This window comes from Xenopus tropicalis, chromosome 1 (genome assembly GCF_000004195.4).
Source record: "Xenopus tropicalis strain Nigerian chromosome 1, UCB_Xtro_10.0, whole genome shotgun sequence".
Lineage (NCBI taxonomy): Eukaryota > Metazoa > Chordata > Amphibia > Anura > Pipidae > Xenopus > Xenopus tropicalis.
The window spans coordinates 186,322,634-186,345,250 of record NC_030677.2 but is presented as its reverse complement, the minus strand read 5'-3'; the positions used below and the strand labels follow the sequence as shown (position 1 = coordinate 186,345,250).

The window sequence follows — 22,617 nt, the reverse complement described above, 5'->3', positions numbered from 1 at the left end:
TGGCACTCTGCAGCTCCAACCCGGCCCAAGGAAAGTCTCCCATAGGGCTCAATGGCACTCTGCAGCTCCAACCTGGCCCAAGGAAAGTCTCCCATAGGGCTCAATGGCACTCTGCAGCTCCAACCTGGCCCAAGGAAAGTCTCCAATTGGGCTCAATGGCACTCTGCAGCTCCAACCCGGCCCAAGGAAAGTCTCCCATAGGGCTCAATGGCACTCTGCAGCTCCAACCTGGCCCAAGGAAAGTCTCCCATAGGACTCAATGGCACTGTGCAGCTCCAACCTGGCCCAAGGAAAGTCTCCCATAGGGCTCAATGGCACTCTGCAGCTCCAACCCGGCCTAAGGAAAGTCTCCCATAGGGCTCAATGGCACTCTGCAGCTCCAACCTGGCCCAAGGAAAGTCTCCCATAGGGCTCAATGGCACTCTGCAGCTCCAACCCGGCCCAAGGAAAGTCTCCCATAGGGCTCAATGGCAATCTGCAGCTCCAACCTGGCCCAAGGAAAGTCTCCCATAGGGCTCAATGGCACTCTGCAGCTCCAACCTGGCCCAAGGAAAGTCTCCCATAAGGCTCAATGGCACTCTGCAGCTCCAACCTGGTCCAAGGAAAGTCTCCCATAGGGCTCAATGGCACTCTGCAGCTCCAACCCGGCCCAAGGAAAGTTTCCCATAGGGCTCAATGGCACTCTGCAGCTCCAACCCGGCCCAAGGAATGTCTCCCATAGGGCTCAATGGCACTCTGCAGCTCCAACCTGGCCCAAGGAAAGTCTCCCATAGGGCTCAATGGCACTCTGCAGCTCCAACCCGGCCCAAGGAAAGTTTCCCATAGGGCTCAATGGCACTCTGCATCTCCAACCCGGCCCAAGGAATGTCTCCCATAGGGCTCAATGGCACTCTGCAGCTCCAACCCGGCCCAAGGAAAGTCTACCATAGGGCTCAATAGCACTCTGCAGCTCCAACCCGGCCCAAGGAAAGTTTCCCATAGGGCTCAATGGCACTCTGCAGCTCCAACCCGGCCCAAGGAAAGTCTCCCATAGGGCTCAATGGCACTCTGCAGCTCCAACCTGGCCCAAGGAAAGTCTCCCATAGGGCTCAATGGCACTCTGCAGCTCCAAACCGGCCCAAGGAAAGTCTCCCATAGGCCTAATGGCACTCTGCAGCTCCAACCTGGCCCAAGGAAAGTCTCCTATAGGGCTCAATGGCACTCTGCAGCTCCAACCTGGCCCAAGGAAAGTCTACCATAGGGCTCAATGGCACTCTGCAGCTCCAACCTGGCCCAAGGAAAGTCTCCCATAGGGCTCAATGGCACTCTGCAGCTCCAACCTGGCCCAAGGAAAGTCTACCATAGGGCTCAATGGCACACTGCAGCTCCAAACCGGCCCAAGGAAAGTCTCCCATAGGGCTGAATGGCACTCTGCAGCTCCAACCCGGCCCAAGGAAAGTCTCCCATAGGGCTCAATGGCACTCTGCAGCTCCAACCTGGCCCAAGGAAAGTCACAATACCGAAGCTTGAATGAATTCCAAAACTTTCATAATCGTTGCTACTAATACGATTTTGTCGCACAAATTGTCACAAAGCATGAAAAAGTTGCGTAATTTAAAGAAAATATAGTGGAAATTACACAAAAGTTCTAAGCTTTAGAAAAAATACGATTTTTTTGTAATTGAACCTGTTGTACTTTATTGAATGGGCCCCTAAATAAACCCAATCGGATTGTTTTGCCTCCAATAAAGGTTGACAATATATTAGATGGGATCAAGTACAGGTACTGTTTTATTTTTACAAAGAAAAGGGAATCATTGTAAAAAAATTTCAATTATTTGATTAAAACAGAGTCAATAGAAGATGGCCTTCCCGTAATTCTGAACTTTACTGTTTCCAGATAAGGGATCCCATACCTGTACTATGTTATACTATACTATATTTGCTTAAATGTTCCTAATGACTATTTTGGTTTCTGAGAATTACCTACATTTTACTCATTTAGTATTTTTAGATTAAGTCAATACACATATAAAATTGCTAAAAGGTGGTCTAGGCACCCTGTGCTTATTTCTAGTAAATTAGATATTATAAATGAAAATTTCTGTAAAGAATTTTTATATTCAGGTTCTCATAATCTCAATTTCCCAAATCTAAATAATATAAAGGTGCCATTATAAGAGTTTGGATAACCAGACAAACTATATGGTTTTAATTCAGGAATTGAAAAAAAAACACTAAAAGCTAAAATTGTTCATACAGCAACCCATGATAATTATGATAGCAATACTGAGGTCACGGGAAAGGATTAATATATTCTATATTATATTAATGTATTTCTATTTGTTCTGTATATCAAATACATATTGGCTGATTGATTTGTATTTATTTGTGATTTTTCTTCCCAAATTTAGATGAAGAAGCAATTCGTAGGAACGCTCAGTTTATTTTTGATGATGATAATGAGAAAGAGGACAATGCAGGTGAGATTCATATTGCTGCCCTGTTCATTGACATACTGGCTACTATCAGGCCCATAGATTGTGCTCTCTAGTTACCAGTTTAAATTAGACATTTATATTACTAAGTAATTATGGTGATGTGCCACATAATGGGTATTCAGATCCATGGTAAAATAGGGGCCTATGGATGGTGGGCATTGTGTGAGGACTGAATTAAAAGAGGGTAAACATCTATAAATAGGTGTAATTACCCAATCAATAAACGTCTAGTGAAAACTAGATAAGATATGCAAACTGGGTTTTATTAAAGATAATTTGTACACTTGCCTTTTATATAGTGAGAATGAATTAATTCTGCATAGTGAATTTACTTTTTCAGCCAGATTAATTATATAAATAGATTAACATTTGTTCTTTTTTTTCTCCAATGCAGATGATAGTAGAAGTGCTGCTATTGCTCGTGTTCATAGGCGGATTTTCCATAAGGCTAGGGTAGGCTAAGCCTCCCCAAACCTGCTTGGCACATTAAAAAAAAATTTTTTTATTTACAGATGGTTTCTTTGATAAGTTTAAGAGGATGCTGGGCAATCCAATCATGCAAACTGTCTTTATTGCATGTGTCATACTTGGTGTAGTTAGCGCCATACTCACAGTATTTCTGATAAAATGGTGCAGAGCCAAGACGTAAGTATTACTTTTTTCTTTCTTTGTTGATTTGTTTATTTTATTTAATCTTCTGACATACATAAAATTTCAACTCTATACTTATCCCTTTTTTATTTTTTTCAAGTAAAAAAGTTGGACCAAAGGAAGCTGAGGAAGGCAAGACTGGGTTTGTACAGAATGAAGTGAAGAAGCAACAAGAAAGTAAAGGCTAGATGTATCCACTAAATATAAACAAAAGAGAAGTAGAAATATTTTAAGCCAATGTGGACACTGCGTATATTTGCATATGAATTAAATTCAGCCAGTTCCTGCTGAAAAACGTTGAATCCCAAACCAAATCCCGGATCTGAAGCATGCCCAATACAAACATGCAACAGAAACCTTTATTGGGCTTTGAGAATCAGTTATCAGTGTGAAGAGAGTCTGCAAAGATAAATGAAGAAAAGTTTCCAGGGCAACAAAATAACAGGCTTCACCGTGATTGGACCACTTAGACACAACCACAGAAGACCAATCTAATATAAATAAAGAATAAAGAATAGCCTTTGCGGTAGAGGCTTTGAGGTAGAGGCTATTCATTTTAAAGTGGAGAAACCACGAATGAAGTTGCCAACTGCCTAACAATTTTCCCAGCATTTTATGTTTTTTTCACTTGAGCAATCCCATGGGGTACACTTACCTGAGACAAATATATACTGTTTTGTTTTTAAATACAATCACAGCTAAACAATTCAATGACAATATGACATCATTGAAGAATGAGTCAATTAATGGCAATGTTTTTTTGTTTCTTCCCTATCTTCTGCTGTACTTCCTTGTTTTTCCCCATGTGACATCACAGCTGTTCACTAGATCTTTGTCACATGACCTGAAGGCATCTTAAACCATTTGTTATTCTCAATAACCCGCGCTCCTTTGCAATCTAAATATTTAGGAATTGTATTTTTATTAATTGCATTTAGCATAAATCATCATAAGCCCCCGGCCAGGACAAGTGTTTTTATACTTTTTATAGGGCAGGAGAGAACGCCTGAAGCCCCGTGGGTAAATGTAATTATTGAGTAGCGAGTAGCTTAGTTACAGGCACTAGAAAAAATGTTCAGCTAATCTTAAAACTTACTATATAAGAGGAAACAGGTTTTACATTTTAACTCTAAGGGGGGAATTCACAAAAGTGGTGATATTGAGACAAAATAAAAGTGGAGATAGATTTTTCGGATTTTCCACCGTATTCACAAACCATCTCCACTTTTGTGAATTTGTCTTTTAAACAGACAGTTTTCAGATTTTGTCATTTTACCAACATTTTTTTATGAATTTGCCTTTAGCTGTTAGTAAATCTGTCGGTGCCATCAAACCCAGTCCCACAGCTACAGGAGCCCTGGGATATGAATTTTACCAGCAGGATTTCATATGGCATTTGTCATTTCACTTTGGGGGCATTTTTTGAAGGGTCATTTTAGTTTGCACAGGGAAACTATACATCATTCTTTTCAGGACAAACTGGGCTTTCTAATGTTTTCTATATTTCTGTGTAATTGCACTTCTGTAACAAGATTTAAGGGTCCAAAAACCGCCCCCCCACCAACATGCCCAGTGAATAGAGGTCCAACAGAACTAGGGCCCACTGTGTTTTTATCCAGTGCCCTGTTGGACCAGTCCAATCCTGTACCCCAATATGCCAGTTTGGGTGCCAGTGTGTATGTACTGTTTGCTGATCCCCAAGATGGCTGCTGGGAACAGAAGGGGCGCAGCTAAAGGTGGGGACCAATGCTGTCAAGCAGCTCTGTAGTTCTGGACATGCTATGGGGGAGCAGATAAGTTGTGGCAAATGTCAGTGAAGTGATTAAAGAGGGGACACTGCTGCTAAAACTAAATATTACCTGGGAGGCTTTACTTTTCCTTTAAATAAAAATGTATACAATATATTCACTCAAAATGTTATACTCAAAATGGCTCATTCATGAAGCTAAAACTAGCATAATCATGTAAATGTGAGGTAAAAACTTTTTATATATACGATATCAATTAAACTTTTTTAATCAGTGTTTTACTTATTTATAAAATGTTAATGAGGCTTTTTCACCTATTGTTCTAGGGTTAGACAGAAACTTGTTCCCTAACAATAGTCTGCTAATCCCTATTAATATGTTAATGATCCCCCAATGGGGCCCCTACCTTAGGTGTGAAATGGAGACTGGGGGAAACCAAACAAAACGGAAGATCTTAGAATTGACCTGACAAAGTTACGCTGAGGTTTACTCCATTTTGAAAAAATGTCGTTAAAACGACGTATAAATGTCATTTTAACGACAAATTAACAAAAGTGTCTGGTAAACTGTCTTTCTTCCACCAAAAAAGGAAAAGTGGCGGTTGAGTCAGAATTTAGGCAGATTTCTGTTTGTGAATCTGGAGAAAGTGTTTTCCACCAGTTTCTCCACCACTTTTACTCCAAAGAAGAGCTGCCTCCACTTTTGTGAATGGATTATCCCATCAAGTTACCATTGGGGGTGAATCTAAGACTCATTATTGAGTTTTCAGCTGGAAATTGTTCTTAATATCAAAATAAGGCATGAATTATCTATTTTAAATTTGGTATATATAAGCTGTCTAGTTTCTTTTTTACATATTTTATATTTCTATTTTTTTTATATCTGGTGTATACATAGATATATCTATTGAATCTGCTTTTAATAATAAAATAATAAAAATGAATTTTTAAAACAATAACACTTGTGGTTATATTTATATAAGAGTAGCGCCAACTCAGTTAAGACATTTCCATTTTTCCAAGTCAAGAGAACATGGAAAAAGTCAAAATGTTTCTAATAATTTTCTTTATATTTTTCTTATTTCAAACTAAACAATTAAATATTGTAGGTAAGATTTTTATAAATTAGGTTAGGAGGAGACAACTGACTTGTTAGGCCATTTCCATTTTTCCCATGCCAGGAAATGGTTAAAGCTAACATTTTTCTTACAATTTTCTTTAAAATTTCCTTATTTCAAACAAAACAATTCAATATCGTAGGTAAGATTTTTATAAATAATGTGCTTAAACCATTTGTTATTCTCAATAACCTTTGCAATCTATATATTTATAAATTACATTATTAATTACATTTTGCATAAATCATCATAAGCCATGAAATTAAAACACCTTACATCTTTATTAAGAATGCATGAAAGACCACTAAAATCACCTGTGTATCTGGTTACTGTGTATCCCCACAAGAACTAACTATATGCTATTAAGCAACCAATAAGAGCGCAAAATGTCAACTGTTTGTTTCTTTTTTTCCAGATGCAAGTACAATTGTCACAACAACTATGTAAAATTCTATTACTGGTAAGATATAATTCTTCTTTATTTTATATACTTAATTAAACCAGCTTAGACGGACGTAGACAGATGTTCAGGCCTGAGAGTGCATGACTTGTTAGGCCATTTCCATTTTTCCCATGCCAGGAGAAAATGGATAAAGCTAACATTTTTCTAACAATTTTCTTTATAATTTCCTCATTTCAAACAAAACAATTCAATATCGTAGGTAAGATTTTTATAAATAATGTGCTTAAACCATTTGTTATTCTCAATAACCTTTGCAATCTATATATTTATAAATTGTGTTTTTATTAATTACATTTTGCATAAATCATCATAAGCCATGAAATTAAAACACCTTACATCTTCATTAAGAATGCATGAAAGACCACTAAAATCACCTGTGTATCTGGTTACTGTGTATCCCCACAAGAACTAACTATATGCTATTAAGCAACCAATAAGAGCGCAAAATGTCAACTGTTTGTTTCTTTTTTTCCAGATGCAAGTACAATTGTCACAACAACTATGTAAAATTCTATTACTGGTAAGATATAATTCTTCTTTATTTTATATACTTAATTAAACCAGCTTAGACGGACGTAGACAGATGATCAGGCCTGAGAGTGTATAATATATGTGTGTGTATAGTTATAGGGTAGAACTTTTGATATGAAGCATAACTAAAGCGGTATTAAGGTGATACCATTACTGGCTAACTAGGATGATAATCACAGCAAACTTTCAGAACATTTTAGTTCCTTTTTCAAATCTTAATGGTAATCAACTTTGAAGAAAAAACTAAAATATTGTGAAAACTTGCTGTGATTATCATCCTAGTTATCTAATAAAGGTACAGGTATGGGTCCCATTATCCAGAATGCTTGGGACCTGGGGTTTTCTGGATAAAGGATCTTTCCGTAATTCAGATCTCCTGCCTTAAGTCTACTAAAAAAATAATTTAAACAATAAATAAACCCAAAAAGATTGTTTTGCTACCAATAAGAGTTAATTATATCTTAGTTGGGATCAAGTACAGGTACTGTTTTATTATTACAGAGAAAAGGGAATCATTTAACCATTAAATAAACCCAATAGGATTGTTCTGCCCCCAATAAGGGGTAATTATATCTTAGTTGGGATCAAGTACAGGTACTGTTTTATTATTACAGAGAAAAGGGAATCATTTAACCATTAAATAAACCCAATAGGGCTGTTCTGTCCCCAATAAGGGGTAATTATATCTTAGTTGGGATCAAGTACAAGGTACTGTTTTATTATTACAGAGAAAAAGGGAATCATTTAACCATTAAATAAATCCAATAGGGCTGTTCTGCCCCCAATAAGGGGTAATTATATCTTAGTTGGGATCAAGTACAAGGTACTGTTTTATTATTACAGAGAAAAAGGAAATCATCTTTACAAATGTGCATTATTTGGTTGAAATTAAGTCTATTTCCGTAAGTCAGAACTTTTTGATAATGGGTTTCCAGATAAGTGATCCCATACCTGTATCACCTTTCACATGAAAAGTTCTATCCTACAACTTTTTCAACTGGCTAAAAGGGTACAAAAAATCGTTACCAGGAACCACAGTGAGTGTGTATATATAACGTTTAAAAAGCAACGCACTGACCAGGACTTATTTATATATGATTATTGATATGTGCTTAATGTATGTATAATGTGATTCTGCTTTTCCCAATGCAGAAACACTCAGCGTAACAACTCCTGAGATTGAAGAGGATGATGATTATATCGATGATGTTTATTTGGATGATAAAGGTGAGAATTTTATGATATTTATGACTAGGTTTATCAATTCCAGTTTATTTTCCAGTTACCAAGCATACAGCCCCCCTATAGCTCTTGCCAAGTATTTTCCAATTGACTGTGCATGTACAGTACTATTCATGATGTAGATAGAGGCAGGTGTGAGATCTAATTCATACTGAAGAAGAAAAAAATGGAATCTAACAGTTATACTGTATTTTAATTTTTATTTGGATTGGCAAATGTTCCTGACTGTTCCATAAAAGCTGATTAGATTAATTACTATACCAATCATTACTCAGAAGGCGCAAATGTATAAAATGCACCATTGTTGAGTTTAAGATTCTTTAACCCATGATTTATAATAAATACATATATTTAGCAGTTAAAATGCCAAATGTGGGGAATTTGTGATTGAGTTTTTTGTTTTTCCCCGATGCAGTGACTGCTGTTCCTACCACAACTACTACTGGTTATTCTATTACAGAGGAGGACATTTCAGGTAAGAATAAAAGATTTTTTATTTTTTCAAAGATTGTTAAAAAGCATCTTAGATATTAGAGATCACTGAATAATTCCACAGACATATAAAAGCATCGGGGCACAGGGCAATTAAATAGGACATGGAAACCAAGTGAACTTTCATTTGTCTCTCATGTTATTAGCACAAATAAACTCAAATATTTCTATTTCTAATTTCAACACAAAAGTCAAAATTCACCACATATTGGGTGCAGAATTAATCCCTTCTCTCTAATACTGAAATAATAATATGTTGGTCACTTATTTCATGCAATCTTATTTATTTACAGATGGTTTCTTTGATAAGTTTAAGAGGATGCTGGACCATCCAATCATGCAAACTGTCTTTATTGCATGTGTCATACTTGGTGTAGTTAGCGCCATACTCACAGTATTTCTGATAAAATGGTGCAGAGCCAAGACGTAAGTATTACTTTTTTCTTTGTTGATTTGTTTATTTTATTTACATATATAAAATTTCAACTCTATACTTATCCCTTTATTCCTTTTTTTTTTTTTTTTTTAAAGTTAAAAAGTTGGACCAAAGGAAGCTGAGGAAGGCAAGACTGGGTTTGTACAGAATGTGAAGTGAAGAAACAACAAGAAAGTAAAGGCTACATGTATCCACTAAATATAAACAAAAGAGAAGTAGACATATTTCAAGCCAATGTGGACACTGCGTATATTTGCCATATATATGCAGAATCAGTTATCAGTGTGAAGAGAATCTGCAAAAATAAATGAAGAACAGTTTCCAGGGCAACAGAACAACAGGCTTCACCCTGATTGGACCAGTTAGACACAACCACAGAAGACTAAGTAGCCAAACACCGAAGGTGGCTGCGTGTCTTATAAAGTTATATTTGTTTGTATCATATATTACATGTATTTCTGAAGTAATTATATCAATAAAAGTCATTTAGTTTGTATATTAGTTTCAGTTATGCTTCATATACAAAGGTTTTTTCCTCTTCACTTTTATTTGTGAGACCATCCTGCTTTTGTCTATTTTAAACCCTTTCACTGCCAGACGATTTTGCACAAATGAAGTTGCCAACTGCCTAACAATTTTCCCAGCATTTTATGTTTTTTCACTTGAGTAATCCCATGGGGTAGACTTACCTGAGACAAATATATACTGGATTTTTTTTTTTAAATACAATCACAGCTTTATAAATCTGTGAGAGTTTATGTAATGTAACAAGTTACAGGGCTAAAGTCCACTATTTTGGGCTTCTTTTTTTAAAGTGGTTGTTCTGGTAGATACATTATATAGTTTTTAGAAAGCGTTTGACGCCTTTTTTTGTTGTTGCTAGGTAGAATATACAGTCTTACAGAAATTAACCCTTTGCACAATGCTGCATTCTTCTCCCCAATCCAAGGGTCTGGGGCCTTTTCACCCAGACCATGCTGTGTAATTGATGAGTGAGCTTCTATATGCTCTGTGCTGTAAACTTACCCTGGTCTTAATATTTTATGGGTAAGCGATTCCTGGTGTGTGATAAATTAAGTGAATGACTATAGGAATGTGTACCCAGGTTTTGGAATATTATTAAGTGCCCGGCACTTTTGTCAATACTGCACATATTGCGGTGCCTGTTTTTATTTGCGTTCCAATGGTGTTGTTTTTGGGAAGTCTATAATAGCCTTTTGGGGCATCTATAATAGCTCACCCTTCACCCTTAGGGAACTCTGGAGGTACTAGCTACTCAAGGCAGGTATTCATTCTAGGACTCCCTTTGTATTGTTCATAACAGCAGGCTGGACACTGGCACTCACAGTAAGATGTTAAGGAGTAGGCATGAGTATAAGTACCTCTGTAAATAACACTACTAAACCACAGTCATAAATGAGCCCTTTGTTTTGCTTAGGATTTCAGCTTCAGCCTTTAAAAATGTATTGCTTTAAAGAAAATGACATCTGAGAAGGAGCAATAAAATGAGGAATGTACTCACTATGTTGAGAAAAGTGCCATTACCCAGGCACAGATCAATGTAAATAGTATGGTGTAAGAGCAAACAAAGAAAGCATATTATATCCCAGGCACAATTTAAGGGATTGCACTGATCGAGATAACAGTGCTAAGCAACTTTTCATTTACCTAGAGGAGGGACTTTTTTTCTCTCATGGCAACCAAGCATAGGAACCCAAACAATATGTAAGAAAGGTGAGAACATGCCATTCTCACAGAAAGCAGTGTCTGCCCATAGTGGCTTGCTTTCCATATACATGGTGCAGTACCATATTCATAAGAAATGAAGCAAGGAGCCACAAACTGAAGATGCCATTATAACTTCTGGAATCTGCTGGGCTTTGACCCAAGTATTTACATTTTGCCACTGGGAAGTTATTGGGGCAATGCAAAATGAACCTATCCAAAAAGAAGGTGACATTCAGTGAGGCCCCTGTGGTTTGTAAGTAGCACTTCTGTAATGTAATGTTGACTGCGTTTGATCTCTGGTTGACTTCTGAGTTGATGTTAAAATTTGGGGGCAGTTTCAGGAACTGTAGTGGCTTTGATTGGTCTGTTAAGCATCTCCAAGTGAAAATGGAATAGCCTTCTCTTTACACGCTTCTTGCCCTTCTGTATAGTTGAGCAAGTGCATTGCTTCTATCCTGTCTCTTCTGCTGCATCACATACAAGTGCCTATTGATACAAGGGAACCCTGGAACATGGAGGTAATTTCAGAGGTCCCACAGTGTGCTGTGCCAATATGTGCAACAGACTTGAGTTAGAAGAATCACCTGTAAACATCATTTTATTGCTGAGCAACAGAAATAATGCAAACCCCACTCTGACAATTTTGGCTTATAATTCTTGTCCAAATTTTAAAAATGCTCATGTAAATTGTGTTTATTCTGACGCATCAGGTGCATTGGCAGTAACCTTAAATTTGCACAGGGCACCAGTCACTCTGGAATTTTTCTTTATTGGCATAATATAGTTTGAGCCTTGCTTTTTGTCAAGTGTACAAAGCAATCAGAGGACAAAGTAATGTAATTTACTAGTTCTCCCACAGTGTGACAGTTCATAATTGTCAAAAAAGGTGACATTTGTGCCCAAGAAATGTCCATTATTGTGAAATTAATGGCCAATGCTAAAAATCATTTGAAGTTATAAATATGTCATATGTACTATCTGTGTAGGTACAAAAAGCCAATAATATAGTTATTAGGCACTTTGCCACAAGCTGTATTCTAGACACCTCAATATATTGTTTTACAAGGCTCTAATATATTTGTCTTGTATGTGATTGCGAAGAATAAAGCAAAGGTCCAAGAACAAAAAGGAAAAAACTTAGTTTGAATTTGTATAGACTAAATAAAGTAGTATTAGGACAAACCCCATAGCAATTAAAAGAGTGTAATACATATGAATATTAAAGACTCCTTTGCAACTCAATAAAAAATATTAAATGTATTTTAATCCATTAAAAGTTTTAACAACCCCATTAGGAGAGCTCTCCATATGAGGTTGTTAATGAGTCTTTAATATTCATTTGTATGTGATTGTGAAGTAGTTAGGGTTATTTAAGGCAATAGCTAATGTGTATAATATGGACTTGAATTTTTCAAACAAATATATAAACAATTACAGAAAGAGATAGTAGAAGTTAGAAGTAACTAAGGTGAGGCAAGTGCGTTTAGTGTACTTTGACAGTATAAGGTTTATATATAATCAAACATTAAATTTTTCGAGCCACCCTTGTGCTAGATAGGTAAGTTTCTGACGTGGAAGTCAATCATCTACTAATTTTTGCTAGAATTGTAGCGGGGGGGGATCAAGACATTTCCATTGCATTAGGATTGCCTTTTTAGCATAATATAACAATTGTAAATACCACATCCTGGTTAAAGGGGACCTGACACCCTAAGAAATTATTCCAAATTCTTTTCTATCAGTTTAGTCAAGCATAATAAACTTCACTTACACTATATAAATTATATAATTCTTGTTTCCTTCAGTCTTGGAATGACACTATTAAAGCAAGCAAGAAGGTGCCATTTTGTTATTAAGGCAAGCTTTGCATCATATCAAAATCTTGTTTCTGTGCCAGAATGGGGGGCCTGATGCCATATCCATACACTGGTTACACAATTAGATGGTGAGGAGGGAGGGGAAAAGTGAGGAGTGCAGTGACATCTAGAAGTGCTAAATACAAAGTGAAACTAATTGTTTGCCTAAGGCATAGAGGTGGGGCAGGCAATATATGATTGACAGCTGAGATTTTTAAATGCCTTTATAATGGGTATGGAAGTGTTAATGAAAAAATGTATCTGGACTTTATGTTTAATTTGAACATTACATTTATGATACAGCTTTTTATGTCTGGGTGACATGCCCGGACCGGAGCTGTAGGGCTCCTGTTATTCCTAATAAGCATAGTTCAGGGGAGCAAATATTTGGAAGAGCTAATTTCTCAATAATGTATTGAAGTACCTCGCTCCAGAATCTTTGGATTAAAGGGCACGACCAGAGGACATGAAATAGGGTCCCTATCTCTTGGACTTGTCTTTATATATGCCTTCACGTGGTTGATTTATCTGAAGTGGACATTCATTTTACCATGAGCTTCTATGCTCAATGGGCTGCTGAAGGTGCTGACTGACTATTACTGTTAGTAAAGGAAATGAAAAGCACTTTATGTGGGCAGGAGGAACTAAACATTATAGAAATTGCCCCATCATTCACTTGCATCACAATTGCCTATAAACCAGCCAGTGTATGTGCTGACATGACATTTTTCTCTTGACTGCTGTATTTTCAAGTAATATTCACATGTCAAGAAAGTAAACTGTGCACTTGCAGGTAATTGCCATTAACATGAATTGAGCACTTTGTCCTCCACCAATGAGCTAAAAAATGCCCCAAAGCACCCCTTATACAATGCTATTATACAAAGGTACTTACTGCATTACCATTGTTACTTAGGAGAAAGAAAGAGACTGCCTTTCTGGGGTTTTGCAGATGGAAAAGCTTTGAAAGAAAATCAAAGTAAACAAAAAGAGTCAGTAGTAAACACTTTCTATGCTATGAAATGTTTTGTTTAGCTCATTGGTAACCCTGGTATGGTTGTTATAGCTATTTATTGTGTGTCAGAGTTATCTGGACCACCACCCTGCTAAATAAACAGCAGAGTTCTTTAAGCTATGAATATGTGGGCTTAGAAGAGCTTATAGCCGTATTGCACTCCTTTTGTGTTGGGTTTGATTCTGACTAGGACTCTATAAATGGGTTTTAAAAAACCTGACCTCTCTGGGCTTGTGGGTCTCTGTTAAGGGAATTGGATTGTAAGCCCTAATGCTGCTGCGTAATGTCTTGATGCTGTATAAGGCAAAATGAGAATCCATAGGATACCATTCATATTGTTGACAGGGTCAGTAACATCAAAAAGTCAAAAATCTTTACAGACTTTTCTCTAGAATATGTAGAGGCTTTTTATAAAGCACCAGTCCAGTTTTTGATTTTGAGTTTTAGGTGTCACCTCTCTAAAGAGTTAAACCTCGTTTTGTACGATATTTGGTGCATGTATGGCGGCTCGAAGAGGCGACCGATATCGCAGAAGGCTGCAGATACCGGTCGACTCACCGATCGGCCAGGTTAAAAGATCGGGTGCCATTGAAAGTGCCCAAGCAAAATCTACATTCGGGGCTGAATCGCCAGGTGGAGGTAGAATTTCTATTGTTTCTACCTCCATCTGACGATTCAGCCCTGAACGTCAGTGGAGGGTGGGAATTGCTACATGTATGGCCACCTTTACAATGTGCCATTGTGATTGGATTAATAGAAGAGTTTATATGCTGAGGACTTCCCATACCAGTCAGTTGAACTGAAGAAGCTGCTTGGATGAGTAGTGAAACGTCTTCAATTACAAGTCCAGTTGCTCTAGATTTATATCTAGATATACCATGACCTGGATGAATGAAAATCTTCATAGTTTTATGTATATGAAGCATTTCGGTATGGGACTATAAGTTCTAATAGGAAATATTATTCCAGTAGGTTCTGCTAGCAAAAGCGTCCATTCTGGGATCCTACAACATTACCATCAGTTCATCATCAAACACCTATCTCTTACATCTCACCTTTATAGAAAGCTGCAGGAACATGGAATTCTAACTACTGAACAAATTGGTTTACTTGAGGTAATACATTTCTCTGTGCATTCATAATTATTTTTCATAGAATGTAATCTTTTGCTTCAGTCCTCTCCTACTCGGGAGATAGAGTTAGGCAGGTTTCTATTAGGCAAATGTTAGGTTGAATCCATGGTGTCAGTACTATGGTAGTGTTATGTAGATATTACAGTTGGTGGCAAATAAGGGTTTGAAAATATCTGACAACTTAGTATATATACAGTACACCAGACTATTGACATATGTATGTACTTTATATATTTATTCAAGCAAAATAAGAATTGTTGAGCATAAAGCTATAAGTATTAAGCTATAAATAAAACAGTAAAATGTATATAAATATTTTGCAGTTTATAAATAAGAAGACGTGCTTGTGAATAAGGAGTTGTGCTGAACTTCGACACTATGTTGGCTGATAGGCATGTCATTTTCACCTAATTTGTACAAACAACTGTAGGTATTCAACACACCCAGTTTACCCGGACAGTTCCCATAGCTTTAGGACACAGAATGACATTTGCTTTTGTTCAAGTTACTGGTGGTGGTTTCAGGGATTCCTTTATTTTCGTTTCAGTGGTGACATATATATTAGTGGACTGAACCCAAATTCATGAACTGTCCCAAACTATTCATCAGAACTATCTTTTTTTTTATGGATGAGAAGTTAATCATGTCTAATATCACCATGTACAATGCCAAGCATCAGTTAGAGTGGGACAAGAGCCATTGTCTGGAGTGATGAATTTTGATGGATGAGTCTGAGTTCGGCAAATGCCAGTAGAACACAGCCTGTGCAATAACTGTTAAAGGGACAGCATACACCCATTTTCTACATGAGCTCAATGAATAGGACTTATGCTGAGCATATTTTTTTGTCTATTGTCTTAATTATGAAACAACTATGTTTTCTGCTATTTCTGGCACTAAGCAACAAAATAAAGGCTGTTTCACTTTAGTACTTTCTGTCACTTCCTGGTTCTGACGAGTGGTTGATAAAACTAATTAGTCCACAGAAAACCCCTCTGATATTAAGTTACTGAAAGGTTGTAGTTTATGAAGGGAGTCCTGTTTATAATGGGAGGGGGATGGTGTTCAGTGAAAGAAACCCAATTAGTGCTTTATAATGGCAATAAAATTGGAAACTATGTATTTCACTTTAATCAAAGGAATATCAAAAGAATAGGCAGAATGCATTTTTAACACAGGTTTCATTTACTATGCTCTTTTTCAGCAAATGTGTTTTTAGGTGTATACTTTCCCTTAATATACTGAATTGTCAAGAATGTCACTGTACGTTGTAGCCTTTAGGTTTGGTTTCAATAAAACCTGTGGCCCTAGCACAACCCATGGAAAATAGCTGCTTCTACTTCAACATCAAACTTAAAGGAGAAGAAAAAGCTAAGTCACTTGGGGGTGCCAAAATGTTAGGCACCCCCAAGTGACTTGAATCGCTTACCTTCTACCCCGGGCTGGTGCCCCTGTATGGAGAGAACAGCACCAGCCCGGGGTAGCAACGATCGCTTCCTCCTTCGCTGCGCGCGCATGCGCAGTAGAGTGAATAGTGGAACTTTAACAGAGAAGTCGGCTTTTCACTCTACTGCGCATGTGCCGGACTCGGAGTCGCAGCGAAACGAAGGCGGAAGGAGAAAGCGCATAGCCCCAGGTGCCCCGGGCTGGTGCTGTTTTCTCCTAACAGGGGCACCAGCCTGGGGTACGAGGTAAGCGATTCAAGTCACTTGGGGGTGCCTAACATTTTATCACCCCCAAGTGACTTAGCCTTTCCTTCCCCTTTAAACATACACATTTAATACTACAGAGGATGCATTTCCATGGTTTCCTGAGTTCAGTGGCAGTGACTGACAATTGGTATTGCCTATAGTTTTTTCCTCTGGTGAGTGTTCTTAGCGTGTCCTACTGCAGTGCCCATATAGCATATCTGTCTCCTGCAAGTCAAACAGCCTCTTTTGTATCTTACAGATAGAAGAGTCTCCAGACAAAAGAATATCCAAACTGCTAGACATTTTAAAAAGTGCCAACAATCATACCTTCACAATGTTTTGTGCGATTCTTCATGAAACGGGTCAACATCATCTCGCACAAACCTTGCATAAGGCAGCAAGTGACAATGGACCAGTGTTACCCAACAGTAAGCCTCTTTAGCTTCATAGGAACAGTTTTAGAAACACAAGGACAAAGTGAGATTTTGTAAATATTAGCCTGGATACTGGTCACTGAGTACAAACTATGTTAAAATTTGTATTAGAAGATGGGAGTTCTAAATATATCCAAATCTTTAAGTCTAAACGTGTGATCTAGATCAGTGGTTCCCAAATTGTGAGGCCAGCCTCTCTGGGCGTTCCTGAAACAGTGGTTGGGTTAGAGGCTCAGTGTAATGCCCAAAAAGGTTTGGGGAGTAATAATTAAACCAGTAATGCTAAGTTTGACTTGAATGAAACCAAATCCCAAACTACTGTTTCCACACAGTATTATTTAAAAATAAATATGCATGCATAACTTATATTAATCGGAAAATATAAGGGTTAACTGGCAGCTGTAAAGCTGGACATCCATTGAAATGTATTATTTGGTGAGGTCCCCACCAAGAAGATCTTTCCCTGATATGCCCACTTTGAGGTGGGCGATATTGAGCTGATCCGATTATTTGGCCCTAGGGCTAAATGTTCAGGGATAAATGATGGGGATATAGGCTGTCGGGAACAGGACCACATCAACAAGCCGATTTAGGCCTGTAGTAGTAGGCCTTTCAGAGTATCTGTTAGGGTTCCTGACCGCAAACTGTGAATTTAGTAATTAGGGATGTAGCGAACATCGCCAAAAATGTTCGCGAACCCGTTCACGGACTTTCGCCAAAACTCGCGAATATTCGCGAACTTTGCGAACCCCATAGACTTCAATGGGAAGGCGAACTTTAAAACCTAGAAAAGCCATTTCTGGCCAGAAAACTGATTTTAAAGTTGTTTAAAGGGTGCCACGACCTGGACAGTGGCATGCAGGAGGGGGATCAAGGGCAAAAATTTCTCTGAAAAATACTTTGTAAAAAAACCGCAAAAAAAAAAACGCCAAAAAATAATGCCAAAAAAAAACCGCAAGCTATTCCTATGTATACGCAAAGGCGAAAAACCGAAGTGAAAAAACGCGGCGGAAAAAAATGAGGCAAAAAAATGCGGCGCAAAAAAAAACACGGCGAACCCAAAATGGCGAACATCGCCAAAAGTTCGCGAATTTGCGGACTTGCGAACACCCGATGTTCGCGCGAATTAGTTCGCCGGCGAACAGTTCGCTACATCTCTATTAGTAATCCGTGGGAGCCCTCCTGCCAGGACAAAGACGTATACGGGAACAAGAAGGACACAACCAAATGGAAGTTCACACAGTTTATTCTTACGTGATCGGAGCTTTTATACCCTTTTGAGTACATGCAGATACAAAGGAATCATAAAAAATAGAGTAGAACCTCATTATCTTCAAGGATGTCCTACAAGGATGGCCAATGCGGGAAATACATTTTACATAGAACACGATGAGTAGAAGAGGCGTTAGTACATAGATAAGATAAAGTTGTTTTTGAAGGTTTATATTTTGTAAGGTGCAAGCTGTGCAAGGGCACTAATTGGGAAAAACAACTATTATGGGATGTTCAAGCCTTGCTGTTTGCTGTTACAAAATGGAGATACATTTCTAAAATGGAGTATGATATGCTAAGCATCAAAGTGTATCAAAGTATCAAAATACATGCATATATGAATATATGATTATATGAATATGAGAATATAGGATATTATATCAAACCTCACAGTATCCCATACATGGAGAGATAAGCTACTGACAAACTTAAGATAAGCTTAGAAGCCCAACATTTGGTCAGGGCCTCCATAGCTTGTACTGAAAAAGTTAGAAAACCTCTGCTTTTATGAGATATAAAACCATAAAAATAACTCAGGGAATTATACCTTTTGTAAAGCTCTCTCATTTGCACAGTTTTTCAGTGGGAATAATCTCTACCAGCACCGCTTGACATAGTGTCGATTCTGTGCAATTTTTGCTTTCCAATATTACACCGTAGTAAAGCATAAGGACCCAAGCGATAAAAATAAAAAAAAAATACATTACATGGGAGCAGCATAAAAAAACACTCATTGACTTCAATGCATTACGCAAATTTTTGCTGTTTTGCACATTTTTCGGCAAAGCAAAACAGGACAGATTCACTCATCACTAGTCGCCTTCCCCAAAGCAGCATATGGAAGCCTAAGTTAGTGGAAGGCGCTACTGCATTGCAGAGTGGACACCAACACAAACTGTTTTCTAACAATCATCATATACAACAAAACTGACTCTACTAAGGGATAACAGTACATATATTACTGTGCAAAAGGGGTAAATATACTGCTCTTTTTCCTTTTCAGTATCTTTGGTACCGCAACCAAAGCACGTCCTAAATGAAACCTTGTCATGGCATCATGAATACGACAGAGCAATAAAAGAGGAAACTATAAAGAAGAGGGAAAAAATGCAAGGCATGAGGAGCAAGTATTTGGCTAAGTATGTGATGCTGATATTTTACTGATGTGAGAAATGAATAAAATTTTCCATGAGCTGGTGCAGTTTTCTCCAGAAGCACCAGCCCAAGAGAAAACATTACTTGGCAACACCTAGTAAAATAGGCTTTACATGTCCTTTAAAGGGGTACTTCACCTTTAAATTAATTTTTAGTATGACATAGACAATGATATTTTGAAAGAATTTCAAATCGGTATTCATTTTTTATGGTTTTCAGTTATTTAACTTTTTGTACAGCAGCTTTCTAAGGTTTGGAATTTCAGCAGCTATTTGGCTATGGCCTTGTTTACTTTAGCAACCAGGCGGTGGTTTGAATGAGAGACTAAAATATGGATTTCAGAGGGACTGAATAGAAAGCTAAAAAATAAAAAGTAACAATAAAATTGTAAGCTCACAGAGCAATAGTGTTTTGGCTGCTGGGTCAGTGACCCCTATTTGAAAGCTGGAAAGACATAGAAGAGAAATGCAAATAATTCAAATGATAAAAAAAAATAATGAAGACCAATTGCAAAATTGCTAGGAATAGGATAATCTATAACTTATAAAAAATTAACTTTTAAAGGTAAAGCACCCCTCTAAAATGGCAACTGATTAGCTGATATTGGTATTCTTCACTGAATCAGTAACTTATTGGCCAATATCAGGTAGGGCCCTAGTTTATCATTTGGGACAGCTGGAAAATCCCACGTGGTAAACACTGCATTGGACAGTGAATACAGCCCTTTCCCATTGCTTCCCCTTGTATCTGAAAATATTGAAAATTTCTTCTACATTTTTTCCACAGCTTGCAAAAACTTGAAGAAAGAATATCATTAGCCAAATGGGAAAGGGACCTTGCTATAAGAGAGAGGGACATTACCTTGAACGAGAACCGAGGTCTCCAGAACCTGAACACTGAACTACAGTCACTGATCATGAAACTGAGAGAGACAACTCTCCATTCAAAGACAAAAAACCTGGAAATTCCAGCTGACTATAAAGAAGGAAGAGCTAAAAGGCTTCAACCTTTAAAGCATGTATATTTAACTTACACGGGATCCAAATCTCACCAGCAGATAACTGGAATCTAAAATATTCTTCACACATTTTCTTTTTTAAAAGATGTAAATACCATATTGGGTTAGAACGTTCATGCATGTATGTACTTAATAACAAGATCTATAGCCTTTCCTTTACAAATGCACTGCCATCATACTTGTTACATAAAGCAGCTTGAGTAAATACAAGTAGCAAACCTACAGATGGTACCTGTACAGAGTGAAATGCATGTGAATCACTCTTAAATTGATACTGACAAGCAAAAGTGCTCTTAATTTTGTCCCATATACATTAATGCTTTGAATCGTAAAAGATACATCAAGTATTTATGCTGTAAAATTGCATAATTACAAGTAAATGCATGATGTGGCAGCGAATATATGCTTCATATCACCACTCACTTTTATGTCCAAAAGAATGTTCCTTTTTGGGAAAAAGAATGCACTGGCTGGGTGTTTAAATGTTAATTTAATTTGATCTGAATTTTGATTAATGGAGTCAATAACTGCAATATTTTGGCACTACTGGACTGCAGCTGTATTCTTAAATGGCCCTTCAGGTGCCTAATTTTCTTTATAATGCTTTGTTTTGTGGCATATGAAACACTTTCACAAAGTGTATGGATTGTATAGCCATGATATCACTATAGGGTCCACTGGCTGAAATTCATGGTGTTCTAGCTAAATTGGACAATGCTACATACAGTAGATAGCATATATGTATTTAGCTTGCATCCCTTGTTATACTATATGTGTAAAGCACATACAGGTATCGGACCCCTTATCCGGAAACCCATTATCCAGAAAATTACAAATTATGGAAAGGCCATCTCCCATAGACTCCATTTTAATCAAATAATACACATTTTTAAAAATGATTCCTTTTTCTCTGTAATAATAAAACAGTACCTTGTAATTGATCCCAACTAAGATATAATTAATCCTTATTGGAGCCAAAACAATCCTATTGGGTTTATTTAATGGTTAAATGATTCCCGTTTCTCTGTAATAATAAAACAGTACCTGTACTTGATCCCAACTAAGATATAATTACCCCTTATTGGGGGCAGAACAGCCCTATTGGGTTTATTTAATGGTTAAATGATTCCCTTTTCTCTGTAATAATAAAACAGTACCTTGTAATTGATCCCAACTAAGATATAATTAATCCTTATTGGAGTCAAAACAATCCTATTGGGTTTAATTACTGTTTAAATAATTTTATTAGCAAGCATTCTTGATAATTTTATTAGCAAGCATTCTGGATAACTGGTCCCATACCTGTATGTGTATATGGGATTATTTTTAGACTCCAACCAATACTCCACAAAAGATTCAGACAAATCCTGAACCAAAACCAAACCCTAATTTTCATATTTGGATATGAACTTGTGATTAGTAAAAATTAGTGCAGTTGCCCAGAGCTTTAAAATCCCATGACTTTAAGGATTCAGCTATGGGTTGGCCAATAAGTCAAATCTTGACCCAAATCCTGCTATCAGTGCATCCCTGGTATACTGTATATATTGTAGTGGAATGGATTACCAATGAAGTAAAAGATAAGTTTTAATCAAATTTTGCAATTCATGTTATTATCACAGATAAAATTGAATGGAGGGTGTACAATGTGTCTCTCCAATAAACATTCAGTAATACTGCCCATGAGCCCCCCGTTTGTTCCCTAGAAAGTGTACATCTAGAGGGGATTTACTAAAACTCAATTTTTTTTTTTACTAATTTTTATTAAAAAAAACAAAAAACAACTCATTTCCACAAATGTCATTTATTAAAAGATCTGAACTGAAAAACACAAACAGGAGAACAGTTGCAAAAACTGCAATTTCACACAAAAGTAACCATCAAAACAGCCGAAAACCTGGAAAACCACAAAGCAAAGAAAGATCTTCCAATTGTAAAAGGATCTGCCATTGGCTTCTACATGATTTCAACAGGTTTTAGAAGACTCTGAATTGTCACAGTTCTGCGTAATAAATCTTTGAAAAGTTGCACTTTTTTTTTTCCTTTTTTGGATTTTTGACTACAAAGGTGCTTGTTATGGTCTTGCATGTTATATAGTGACATAATAGCACTTTTCAATGAACTATCACCACTAAGTGCAGATATAAACCATTTT

At 37.2% G+C, this 22,617-nt stretch overlaps 1 protein-coding gene and 2 long non-coding RNA genes across 3 annotated transcripts; all 3 read left to right on the top strand.

Moving 5' to 3' along the window:
* The first annotated feature begins 3,036 nt into the window (after positions 1-3,036).
* Positions 3,037-3,297, top strand: LOC116408337. Its single transcript, XR_004220882.1, has 2 exons — positions 3,037-3,125; positions 3,232-3,297. It is a non-coding gene; the product is annotated as an uncharacterized LOC116408337 (long non-coding RNA).
* Positions 3,298-8,986: 5,689 nt separating this feature from the next.
* LOC116408336 lies at positions 8,987-9,656 on the top strand. The gene is made up of 2 exons (XR_004220881.1): positions 8,987-9,150; positions 9,256-9,656. It is a non-coding gene; the product is annotated as an uncharacterized LOC116408336 (long non-coding RNA).
* Positions 9,657-10,962: 1,306 nt separating this feature from the next.
* On the top strand, positions 10,963-20,878 carry LOC105946425. The gene is made up of 5 exons (XM_012956147.3): positions 10,963-11,141; positions 14,729-14,874; positions 16,843-17,011; positions 19,293-19,428; positions 20,231-20,878. Exons 1-5 carry the CDS (start codon positions 11,093-11,095, stop codon positions 20,514-20,516), a joined length of 786 nt encoding a protein of 261 aa, XP_012811601.1. The 5' UTR covers positions 10,963-11,092; the 3' UTR covers positions 20,517-20,878.
* The last annotated feature ends 1,739 nt before the right edge of the window (positions 20,879-22,617 follow it).

What these genes read in the sequence shown, in the direction of transcription:
- LOC105946425 (XM_012956147.3), top strand. Translation starts at nt 11,093, where the DNA reads ATGAACCTATCCAAAAAGAAGGTGACATTCAGTGAGGCCCCTGTGGTT. An exon ending in CAGTGAGGCCCCTGTGGTTT is followed by an intron (nt 11,142 to 14,728) that starts GTAAGTAGCACT and finishes ATATTATTCCAG; the next exon opens with TAGGTTCTGCTAGCAAAAGC. An exon ending in AACAAATTGGTTTACTTGAG is followed by an intron (nt 14,875 to 16,842) that starts GTAATACATTTC and finishes TGTATCTTACAG; the next exon opens with ATAGAAGAGTCTCCAGACAA.